Here is a 12,972-nt window from a genome sequence, read left to right on the forward strand (position 1 = left end):
TACCTTGCCAGCAAAATGCCAAAAAATATCGAATATGTTAATTGACTTTTGAAATTCACCTATCCGAATAACTCGAGACCCGGCTCATATGAACATGATCTTTTAAAATCCTCTCTCAATTGAGTACTCGAATTAAGTATAATTTAGAGATATCATTGTCAAACTCAATAATGTACATCTTTACCTCCTTTTTGGGTAACCCGGAAGGAACGACACCTCCTAACTTTTGGAGAAATTTGGTGCAGCTTGTGAATTGAACCACCAGGATCTATAAACAACCATGAAACGTTAGCTAGCGTAAAACGTGGGATTTTTTTTTTTTAATTTTTTTTTTCTCAAGTCTTTATTATGGTGATTGACTTTTTAGTGTCTTTTTGGTGGCGTGATTCACAATTACGCTTTAATTACTCTTTGGTCCACTTGGTAGTCGCCACAACTGTTTTACACGCGTGGTCAAGTTGACCGTAGTTTCGTTTTTTTTATCTGTTGCGTGCTCCAGACTCCACTTGATCTAGCGCCGTTCTGTCTTCTGTGGGAATTAATTTCACGGCGACAGAAATTTTGAAGCAGAACATGGCATGGTTGGCGAGAATTAATCCTTTTAATATAAAAAATTAATTAATTTTAAAAATAAAAATACACTTTTCTATTGTTTCTTTTTTTCCTTTTCGATTGAAATTGATTTTTTTATATTAAAAGGGGGAGAGTAAACGTCATCTCTTTCTATCAATTCTCCATGGTTGGGTTGGGTATATACTTGTTTGAAGTATTATTAGGAGCTTCTCTTTGATTTTATTTTGTTTTTAAGTGTTGGGAACAAAATTATATTTTACTTCTTTTTTTTTTTTTATCAAAATACACTTTGTTGAAAATAATCTCACTTAGAGCATTCCTAGTAGCCTCACCAAAATAGTTAAAAATTATTTTTTTCTATTCTGGTGAGCCACTTTATTAAAATTTTTTCAGCAGCCTTACCATTTTAACTAGTCAATATTCAATATTCTATTTAAATAATAATTTTTCAGATTTTTTTATTATTTCTCTATTTAATATTTTTGCAATGAATCTTTCATATCCTTGAAATAAGGACATTATCGTGTGAGAGAGATGGGAGATGGGAGATGGGAGAAGAAAATGAGAGAAAAAATGAAAAAAGTGTGCTGATCATGTGAGAGATAAAGGTGAAACAAAATTTGGTGAGTGAATATTACTCATCAGAATTGGTGAGTAATTTCACTTATCAAAACTTTTTGGTTAAAACTGTGAGGCTGGTGGGAGTGGTTTTTTAGTATTTTCATCAAATTGGCTCACCAAAATAACTAAAAAACTATTTTGATGAGGCTACTAGGAATGCTCTTAGTCCGGTCCTACTCAAAGGTCATGGGCCTCCCAAAAAATATTGATTTCAACAAGTAGGCTTCTTTCGATCTTGGCTCATGAAGGGTTACAACTGGCCTAGGCCACGAAAGCATATATGTTTCTGAAAGTGTATGCATAAAGCAAGTCAGCTGGCTTCCTCCAGTAGAAGGGTCGTGCATATGCGATGTCCGGGTCTACTACCTACCTAAATATATCTTTAGAGTAGACAAATAGTTGTTTAGCCAGCTTGATAGGAAGCCCTCGTTGAGAGGTTGCTTCTTGGGTTAAATAGCTTTAGTTAGCAAAGTTATGCCCCAGAAAGAAGTATGGACCTCGGACCTGTGCGGCGCATCTCTCGAAAAAGAGACCCTTGGGAAAATGCATGATAAGCCACCCCCGGATATGTCTATTTCGAGAGATACGTAATCTGTTTCATACTTGGATCTAGCCCCGAAAATGAACATGTCCTGGGCCCAAAGTTCGACTTCCTCTACTTAGTATTGGGAAGACGGTGTCCCATAAACCAGGGTGTCAACATGGCCGTCAAGATCAAAGGAGATGGCTAGGTCGCAATCACGAATAATCCTGTATCGTTTACAATCTCGAAAACCTGGTCAGAATCTTACTCCATAACAAATACGGAAATAACCTCAATTCGGGTATGATAATTATTCCTAGTCCAAATCAAGCTCTGGCATCATTCCTTGGACAAGCTAGGGATGAAACTTTGATTCAGGTTTTTTTCACCTTCAAGCCTATAAATATGCCCTTATACCAGATACGAGACTTAGATTGAGTTACTGAGGATTTAGCATATTATTTTCTCAAAATTTGACTTAGGCACCGGAGTGAGACTCGCCGGCACCCCGACGAGTTCTCTTGACTTTATTTGTTTTGCAGTGATCGGAAGAATGCAATAACCATAAAAGAAAGCGTTGTCCACGCCATACCGAAAATTGTTCTAAAGAATGCAAAGATCATATAAAAATGTGATGTCCATGCCATACCGGGGTGGTGACACAGTGTGACCCGCACTAGGTCTCACGGTAACCCAACCGTGGGTCACCAGACCCATAGCAAGGGTCACCACTAGACCCACTGCGAGGTCACCACCAGACACGACCGGGTCTGGCTGTGACCCATCATGGGTCTTGTGTTTTTTTTTAAAAAAAAATAAAAAATAAAAAATGTTGAAATTAAGGGTAAATTTAGAAATTTTTCATGGGTATAAAAGGTAATTTCACCCATTTTGCTGCTTGATTTAACGTCAAACCCTAACAAATGTGGGGCATTACATAAAATTAGAAGTTTGATGGGTTAAATTGAGAGTTTTTTAAACGTTAGTGAGTCATTTCAAACGAGTGACAGTTCATATGGATTTTGTGAAGTTTCCCCTTATTTTTTTATTTTGTAAATGTTACATTGAATTCGAAAAAATGATGGTAAGAGAGCGAGTTTCATATTGTTGTTTTTTGAACAAGGAATGACAATTTTTAGTTTACTCTATTTTTCATTTGGTACTTTCTTTTTCTTTTTCTTTGTGTGTGTGTGTGTTATGCAACATTGTTTACTTGCTTAATTGATGGACAACATTGACCCTGGACCCGTGCGGCGCATCTCTCGAAAAAGAGCCCATAAAAGCTTGATAAGCCACCCCTGAATATGGCTATTTCTAGAGATATGTGATCGGCAGCATACCCAGATCTAGCCTCGAGAATGAACATGTCCTGGGGGCCCATAGTTCGACTTCCTCTACTGAGTATCGCGAAGGTGTCCTGAAAACTGAGGTGTCAACATGGCCATCAAGATTAAAGGAGATAGTTAGGTCGCAATCACGGATAATCCCGTATCGTATGTGATCTCGAAAATCCGGTCAGAGTCTTACTCCATGACCAATAGGGAAATAATCTCGATTCGGGTATGATAATTATTCCTAGTCCAAATCAAGCTCTAGCATCATTCCTTGGATAGGCTAGGGACGAAACTCTAATTCAGGTTTTTCTCCACCTTCTAGCCTATAAATAGGCCCTTATACTAGGTACAAGACTTAGATTGAGCATATTATTTCCTCAAAAGTTGACTTAGACACCGGAGTAAGACCTGTCGGCACCCAACGAGTTCTCTTGACTTTATTTGTTTTGCAGTGATTGGAATAATGCAAGAACCATTGAAGAACGTATTGTCCACGCCATACCAAAAATTGTTCTAAAGAATGCAAAGACCATCGAAGAACGTGATGTCCACGCCATACCGGAGTGGTGACACAACGTGACCCGCACTGGGTCTCATGGTGACCCAGCCATGGGTCACCAGACCCATAGAGAGGGTCGCCACTAGACCCACTGCAGGGTCACCACCAAACACGACGAGGTCTAGCGATGACCCAAGTTGGGCTAGCGTGACCCATCGTGGGTCTTGTGTGTTTTTTTTTTAATGTTTTTTTTTAAAAAAATTAAGGGTAAATTTAGAATTTTATAATTTTTTCAATGGCATAAAAGGTCATTTCACCCCTTTTGCTGTTTGATTTAACATCAAACCCTAACGGATGGGGGACATTACATCAAATTAGAAGTTCGATGGGTTAAATTGAGAGTTTTTTAAACGTTAGGAGGATCATTTTAAAACGAGTGAAAGTTTATGGGGATTTTGTGAAGTTTCCCCTTATTTTATTTTATTTATTTTTATTTTGTAAATGTTACATTGAATTCGAAAAAATGATGGTAAGAGAGAGAGTTTCATATCGTTTTTTTTTTAACAAAGTATGACAATTTTTTAGTTTACACTATTTTTCATTTAGTACTTTTTTCTTTCTTTTTGTGTGTGTGTGTGTGTGTGTGTCATGCAACATTGTTTACTTGCTTAATTGATGGACAACATTGACATTTAAGTTTTTATTATGTATTTGAAATGCATTTGTTTCTTTTTGTCAGAGCACTGCCCTGTCAAGGCGAAAGCTACGGGCTCGAGCCCCTTCAGTCCCGACGGATCCAAATCCAATAAAAAAAATACACCAATTCATCTATGCATTTGCTGTGAAAAGGAGAACAAAACAAATAGAGTCAATGTAAAATTATCATCAATCGAATCACTGTTCGAGACCCAAGATTCTACTTTATCATCAATCCAATCACCTTTTATGTTTTTTATTTTTCTTATCAATAAATAGATCTCTTTACTTGTATGACTTAAATGTCTCGTATTTCTCAAAAAAGTAGGGGTGGGCATTGGTTCGGTAGTCGGTTAACCGACTTTTGTCGGAATGCATTCGGTTAATTTATTTCGGTTAAGCGGTCGGTTCAAGTTGGTTAAGCGGTTAATAGGCGGTCGGTTAAGTCGGTAAAGCGGTTAATATGCGGTCGGTTAAGTTGGCAAAACGGTTAATAGGTGGTCGGTTAAATCGGTTAATATTCGGTTAACATGGGTAATGAAACGACGTCGTTTTGATTTTTTAAAGGGAAAAAAATAGGATCAAACGTTTCGTTTTTACTAAAACGACGTCGTTTCGTTTTATGTCGGTTCGGTTAATCGGTTCGAAATCAACGGCGGTTCGGTTACTGCTTAAACGGCGGTTCGGTTCGGTTACTGCTTAAAAAGGCGGCTCGGTTCGACTCAGTTACCAAACCAGCTTTTGGAATAAAATTTTATACCGACTACCGAACCAAAAATTAGTCGGTAAAGTGGGTAGGCGGTCGATGGTGGTTCGGTAAGCGGTCAGTAGGTGGTAGGCGGATAATTTGCCCACCCCTACAAAAAAGTGATTGGATTGATGGGGTTTGGTATGATACTTACAAGATCGATGAGATTGATATTCAAATATTTCTTCTTAGAATATATTAAATACAAAATTAAGGGTTCCAGTGGTAGCTTATTAATTAATATAAGAAATATTAATTAATATAAGAAATTAGCAGGCCCTGAGTGATATTATGTTATTTTTATGGGATTTTATCAAATATGTTTATGAGTAGCTTATTAATTAATATAAGAAATTAGCGGGCCTTGAGTGATATTATGTTATTTTTATTGTTATAAATATTTGAACGACTCGTTTAGGTACTTATAAGATTGTTAAAGTTGGGTTTTATAATAGGTATAGTTAAAAGGTTTTTATATTGCCAAAAAAGTTTGGCTTCAAAGGAGTGCATGTATAGTAAGTAATGTGTTGTTTTTTCTTATAAAGTAATGAGATGTTGGTTGTACTATAAACATTTTAGTTATTTTTCAACCAATCAGGTCGGATCTTGTTGTTCATGTTTGTGTTTTTGAGTTCTCAATATTCTTGAGACAATTTTTATTTTATTTTTTCCTAATAGAACCACCAACATTATTTTATTTACAAATTTAGTAAGCTAATTGGAATTAGGTATCAACATTCTCATACTTTTAAACTTCATAAATTTATAAATTTATTAGATATATGGATTTATGCTCTTAAATAAATAAATATATATATATATATATATATATATATATATGGTAGAAACTTATGCCATTGCAATAATAATAATGAAATTATTAGGGTTGACAATTTTTTACACGACTTGTGAATTCAGAACAAACAATATGAAGTTATAAGGGTTGGGTTTGGGCTAAATGGGTCGGTTCATAAGTTGACCCGACAACCCGTTATATATATAAAAAGAAGATGGAAAAAAGAAAGAAGAAGAAAAAAACATGAAAGTGCAAATGTGAAACATCACCAATGACTATCCATCTCTACTAAGCCACTCGTGACTCTCCTCTCCAACGCAGCTCGTTCGAAAGGTAATCCCTTAATATGTAGACTTCCAAACTAACTCGAACACAAAGACATATTCCTAGTAATCCCTTTCCGGCCTCGATTTCTCTTGTTCATTGACTTCTCCATCCAATTTAGATTCTTCAGTGCATGCCAACTGCGTCTTCTTTTGTTTCGTAACAGATTTATAATAAAATTTGTAATTTGTGAATTTTTGGATGTAAATCGCTTCGGATGATTGAATGTAAAAGGAAGGGGTTTGGTAGTGTGTGTGATGGGCAAATCATAGAGTTTGGTCGATGAAAGATTTGAAGTATATATATATATATATATATTTTAAAAAAAAAAGATTCAGGTCAGATGAGTCGTTTCAACCCAGCGCGACTCGTATGCTAAACGGGTTAATCATGTCGTGTTAGGTTACCTAGTAAATTAACGAGTCATATTCGGGTTTTGGGTGTCAACCCGTTTAGCTAATTGTGTCGGGTTTAAATTGACCTTAAACGGGTAGCTAATTGTGTCGGGTTTAAATTGACCTTAAACGGGTTGCCAGGTCAACCGAACCTGGCACACCAACCCGTTTTGCCAGCCCTACTCAATCTACCACCTAATTTATAATAGGGATAACTACACTTCACCCCCCTGATTTATCCACGGTGTGGCGATTTACCCCCCAATGTACAAAAATTGGTACATGACCCCCCCGAACTTGCTAGCGTGTAACGAAATGGACCTTCCGTCCAGTCGCCCGTTATTTTGGACGGCAAGTCGGTCACGTGCAAGTCACGTGACCGTTTCAGACAGAAATTCTACCCAAAATACCCCCGCCTCACCTATCGTTTGGATTTAGACATTTCGTGCGTGAGGTCCCCACTTCCACTTAGCACGGACGGCTACTTTCGAAGGTTCTACACGAACTGACCCACCCACAACCTGTCGCCGAAATCCATACCGCTCAACTCGTTCATAATCGTTGTTAAATAAAGGTTAGTGGTTTTTTAATGGAGAAAGTTTTTTTTTTTGGTAGGCGATTTGGGGGGGTTTTGTTAATCTAGGGTTTCGGATTTGGGGGTTTTTGTTAATTTAGGGTTGTCGGCTTTGGGGTTTTTGTTAATGTTGTTTGTTTAGTCTCATTTTTAATGTAGAAATTGACTGCAATTTGGATATAAAAAAATGTTAGGGTTTGTCGGGATTTGGGGGTTTCGCTTACAGTATGTGTTTTTTAATCATTTGTGGTCTCGATTTGTATCCTTTTTTGCTTTGTTTGTTGTCTGCCGAAAACATAATTGGTTTGTTAAAGTGCATTGGGTTTGATTTGTTAAAGTGCATTGGGTCCCGATTTGTATCCTTTTTGTTGTTTTTTACTAATTTATATGCAGTGGGGTCCCGATTTGTATCATTTTTTGATTTGTTTGTTGTCTGCCGAGAACCTAATTGGTTTGTTTTGTTTATATGCATTGGGTTTGGTTTATATGCATTGGGTCCCATGTGGTTTGTTTTGTTTACACCTTATATATGCAGTGAAGTCCCAATGCACTATTTTTTTGCAATTGATTTTGGAGCATTATTGGGTCCTTATTTAATATGTCTCTGCATTGGTTAATATGTATGTGTACCTATCAAATATATTTTTTTGCATATTAGTTGCACTATTTTTTTGGAGCACTATTTGTTTTGCATGTTACTACTTTATATGCAGTGGGGTCCCGATTGCAGTTGTGCTTTGCATATTAGTTGCAGTGCCTTATTATTGTGGTCCCCTTGTCCCATGCATAATATATTTTTTTGTTTGCATGTGTAGAATGAAGCTAGTCTTTGAGATTTATTATTGTGGTCCCCTTGTCCCATGCATAATATATTTTTTTTGTTTGCATGTGTAGAATGAAGCTAGTCTTTGAGATAAACTATGGGGGTAGGTTTGACAGAAAATATGGATGTATTTATGTGGGGGGTCAAGTGGATGTCCATCCGGATAACGTTGATAGTGATGATGTGTCATTTGTCCTGATAGAGTCTATAGTGGGACAATATGGGTATAGTCCAGGTGATTTGATTTACTTTAGGGACCCTACCAAAGATCTAGTGGATGGTCTACAACTAATATCCTCGGATTATGATGTAGCTTATATGGTTGCCAAACATGTGGATACTCATAATGTAGTCCTTTATATTGTTTCTTTCCAAAATGATAGAGGTGGGGATGGGGAAGATTTGGAAAATAATGAAGAGGGAGATGATGGAGGTAGGGTTGATTTAAATGATCCATGGTGGGATGATAAAATTAGTGATGATGACGATGTTTTTGAAGATTATCTGGTGGATAGTGCTGGCCCCTCAAAAATGCCAGAAACTGATGAGGGCGTGGAGGGTGATGGGGAGGATGGGGATGGGGATGGAGATGGTGGTGATGGTGATGGTACTAAGGTTGAGGGTGGGGGTGAGAGTGGGGGTACTTTGGGTGATGATGATGGCCAGAGTAGGCCATCTAGTATAAAAATGTCATTGTTTGAAGATGTTAAGGTGGATGAGAATGACTCTGAGATTGGTAGAAGTGACATCCTATTGTCACCAGTACCTGTCAGTGATGAAGAGGATGGTGGGACTTCATGTGGGACTTCATCTCACCCTGATGTGGAGTTCCATGAAGTTGACATTGTCAATCCAAACCTGAAGCTTAGAATGAAGTTCGCTAACATTCAACTATTTAGAGAAGCTGTTAAGCAATACAATGTGAGAAGGGGAAAGGACATAAGGTTTGAGAAAAATGAAAGAGCCAAGTGTGTAGCTGTGTGTAGAGATCCAGGTTGTGGTTATAGAGTGTATGGTAGACAGATGGCGACTGAGGCCTCATTTGAAATAAGGTCCTTAAGACCTACACATTCTTGTACTCGAGTATACAAGAGCTCAATTGTCAATTCGAGGTGGATAGCAGATAAACTTTATGATAAGTTTAAGGTTCAACCAGACATGCCACTGCGAGTGATACAAGATGAAGTCAAGAGGAAATGGAATGTTGAAGTCAGTAGGAGTCAAATGTATAGGGGTAGGAAGAAGGCAGAAAAGAAGATATACGGTTGTCTGGGTGAACAGTATGGCAGGCTGTGGGATTACTGTGAGACTTTAAGGCGTACTAACCCGGGTAGCTGTGTAGTGATGAAGGTTGAAAGACCAAACCCTAATTTGCCTGCTAAGTTTCAGAGACTCTACTTGTCCCTTGCAGCCATGGAGAATGGGTTCTTGGAAGGTTGTAGGCCTGTCATAGGCCTAGACGGGTGCTTTCTAAAAGGACCTTACAAGGGAATGCTACTGGCTGCGATTGGTCGAGATGCCAACAACAACATGTACCCAATTGCAATCGCCGTTGTAGAATCTGAGACAAAAGACAGTTGGACCTGGTTCCTGGAGTGCCTTGTTTCAGATCTTGGTCATCATGAGAGGCACACTGCTCCTACATTCATTTCTGATCAGCAAAAGGTTAGTTATATTACTTGCATAATTTTACATATTACTTTTAGCTATTTTTTTTTTCTACATATAAACTTACCCATTTTGCACATTGGACTGATGTAGGGTCTTGTGCCAAGTTTTGATGTTGTTATGCCAATGGCGGATCACCGAATCTGTGTAAGGCATTTATATGCCAACTTTCGAGATAAAGGATTTCGGGGGGTGGCCTTGAAGGAATTGTTGTGGAAGGCAGCATCGGCATATACTGAGGTCGAGTTCAGATTTCAGATGGAAGAGATGAAGAAAGTCAGTCCTGATGCCTTTGACTACCTAGACAAGATTGACCCCAGCGGATGGTCGAGAGCATGGTTCAGTGACTATCCTAAATGTGACCTCCTTGTCAACAATATATGCGAGTGTTTCAACTCATACATCCTGAAGGCAGGTGACAAGCCAATTCTGACGATGCTTGAGATGATTAGGAAGCAGCTCATGAGAAGGTACCAACTTAAAAGAGATGGCATCAACAAATTGAAGGGCAAGTTGTGCCCTAGAATTGTTGAGAAGCTTGAGGCCATTGGTGAGGCTGCATCGGACTGCCTATCCCGTTTTGCTGGTGATGGCATATTTGAAGTAGAGCAGGGAAGAAGGCAATATGCTGTGGATTGAGGAGGAGGACATGTGGTTGCAGACAATGGGAGGTGACTGGGATCCCATGTGCACATGTACATTCTGCCATAACATTTCATGGGCATAAACCGGAGGATTATGTAGATTCATGTGTATAGCATTGAGATGTACAAGAAGGCTTATGCTCCCATCATATATTCAATGCCTAGTGAGGAACAGTGGGCAAAGACTGCGCATGATGTATTGGATCCGCCTAGATCAAGAAAGATGCCAGGCAGACCTCGAAAGGCCAGGGTAAGAGGTCCTGATGAGTCGAGAGTTCCTCAGAATCCTTATAGAATGAGAAAGTTTGGATTGAAGGGTAGATGTGGGATTTGCAAGCTGGTTGGACACAACAACAGGACCTGTCCAATGAAGAAGGACCAGCCCTCGACAGAAGTTGATTTGCCTACTCCACCCCCAGCTAGTTTGCCCACTCCACCCTCAACAAGTGTAAGTCTCACTAACCAATATAGTTGTATAGTAGTTGATGTGCTATTAATGTATTATTTGATGTGTTATTAATGTTGGCCTTCAGACCCAAAGCGTTGGATGTAGCAGTAGTACAAGGGAAGGTGCACAACCAGCCTCCAACAGTCGAAGGGGGGGTGCACAACCAGCCCCCAACAGTCGAAGGGGGGGTGTACAACCAGCCCCCAACAGTCGAAGGGGGGGTGCACAACCAGCCCTCAAAAGGACTATTACTGGTGCTACACAGCAACCCACTGCCACTGCCCCACCTATTGCAACAGCTGAGAAAAATTTGGTACTTACTTTAGTTTAGTCTTTAAAATGCATCATACTGTTTATTTGTCAATATCTCATATTTGAAATTTATGGCAGCAAAATCCTGTTGGACTTAAAGTGCCCAGCTGGAACAGGCAACCGCTAGCACCCAAACCATGCATACCAGTTAGAAGAGTGTCTAATCGAATCAGGGCCATGGTGCAGAGTGTTCCAATTCAAAAGGGTCCACCTGTTTTGATTGACCTCACAGCTAGGACTAGTACTGATGGAGGAGGGAGAGTATTTGGGTTGACCCCAAGAACCCCACAAGTTGCAGAACACGGTGCAGCGACAACATCCTCAACACCGGCGAAAGGAAAAAGGATCGCCCATACCATTGAAAAAGGATTACAGATTATGGAGTCAAAGCCGAAAAGGAAAAGACCAGAATGGAAGCATTGAAGTTTTTGTTTTCTGGAATATAATGACATTTTGTATATAGGAAAGGGTTGGACATGTAGTTTATGTAAGTAGTTTGAATTGCATGCTGATTTCTTTTGGACAGATTTCAGTGTCTTTAAAAAACCTATGGTGTAGTGAATGCATGCTTTTGATATGTTTGAACAGATTTCAGTGTCTTTAAAAAACTTATGGTGTAGTGAATGCATGGTATGTGCATGGTATGTGCATGGTATTGGTGAATGCATGCTTTAACACAAAATTATGTTTGGACAGAATTATGTTTGGACAGAATTGGTAAATGCATGGTTTTGGTATGTTTGGACAGGTTTTGTTAAATGGGTTTGGACAGGTTTGGTTTGGTGAATGCATGGTATGGGTGAATGCATGCTTTAACACAAAATTATGTTTGGACAGAATTATGTTTGGACAGAATTGGTAAATGCATGGTTTTGGTATGTTTGGACAGGTTTTGTTAAATGGGTTTGGACAGGTTTTGTTAAATGGGTTTGGACAGGTTTGGTTTGGTGAATGCATGGTATGGGTGAATGCATGCTTTAACACAAAATTATGTTTGGACAGAATTGGTAAATGCATGGTTTTGGTATGTTTGGATAGGTTTTGTTAAATGGGTTTGGACAGGTTTTGTTAAATGGGTTTGGACAGGTTTGGTTTGGTGAATGCATGGTATGGGTGAATGCATGGTATGGGTGAATGCATGCTTTAACACAAAATTATGTTTGGACAGAATTATGTTTGGACAGAATTATGTTTGGACAAAATTGGTAAATGCATGATTTTGGTATGTTTGGACAGGTTTTATTAAATGGGTTTGGACAGGTTTTGTTAAATGGGTTTGGTGAATGCATGGTATGTGCATGGTATTGGTGAATGCATGCTTTAACACAAAATTAGAGTGGACATGCATGCTTTAACACAACCGGACTCAAATAAGTTCAGGTTCAACACACATACATTTTTCATTTCCAAAACATCATCCATTACGTACCAATAATGGTTTACATAAAGTAACCATAAACACATCACCATAAACCCTGCCCAAAACATCACCCTAAACCCTAAACATCATCACCCTAAATCTTCATGGTAACAACATACGATCATGTTTGGAATCGAATACACTCTTTGATTCTGATCCAGCCATAAGCAGATACACAATCATCAATATCCATGTACATACAATTATTGACTTATAAATCTTCTTCATTGTTTGGTAATTGATCTCCTGAATCTCGATTTCTTTACGGAGGGCAGCATTTTCAATCTCCATATTTGCCCTCAACTTTGCAACTTCAGCTTCAACTATAAGTCGGCATCGTTCGGCTTCCTCTATCCCCATATTCGCCTTCAACTTTGCAACTTCAGTTTCAACCATTGTATGGCATCGTTCAGCGTCTTGAATCAAACTTCCATGCCACTCACGCAAACGACTTACCACCCTCTCTCCATGTGAACACATTTTGGGATCAACCCATTGCCAGAAACCACAAGCTCGATTTATCTGAAAAACGATAACAAAAATAAATCAAAAAATAAATAAAATAAAACAGACA

The 12,972-nt window shown here is 38.7% G+C and overlaps 1 protein-coding gene across 1 annotated transcript; it reads left to right on the forward strand.

Moving 5' to 3' along the window:
- Positions 1–10,339: 10,339 nt before the first annotated feature.
- On the forward strand, positions 10,340–11,401 carry LOC133858480 (uncharacterized). Its single transcript, XM_062293953.1, has 3 exons — positions 10,340–10,666; positions 10,752–10,979; positions 11,057–11,401. The coding sequence occupies exons 1-3, from the start codon at positions 10,340–10,342 to the stop codon at positions 11,399–11,401; spliced, it is 900 nt and encodes a 299-aa protein (XP_062149937.1).
- The last annotated feature ends 1,571 nt before the right edge of the window (positions 11,402–12,972 follow it).

This window comes from Alnus glutinosa, chromosome 1 (assembly GCF_958979055.1).
Source record: "Alnus glutinosa chromosome 1, dhAlnGlut1.1, whole genome shotgun sequence".
NCBI lineage: Eukaryota > Viridiplantae > Streptophyta > Magnoliopsida > Fagales > Betulaceae > Alnus > Alnus glutinosa.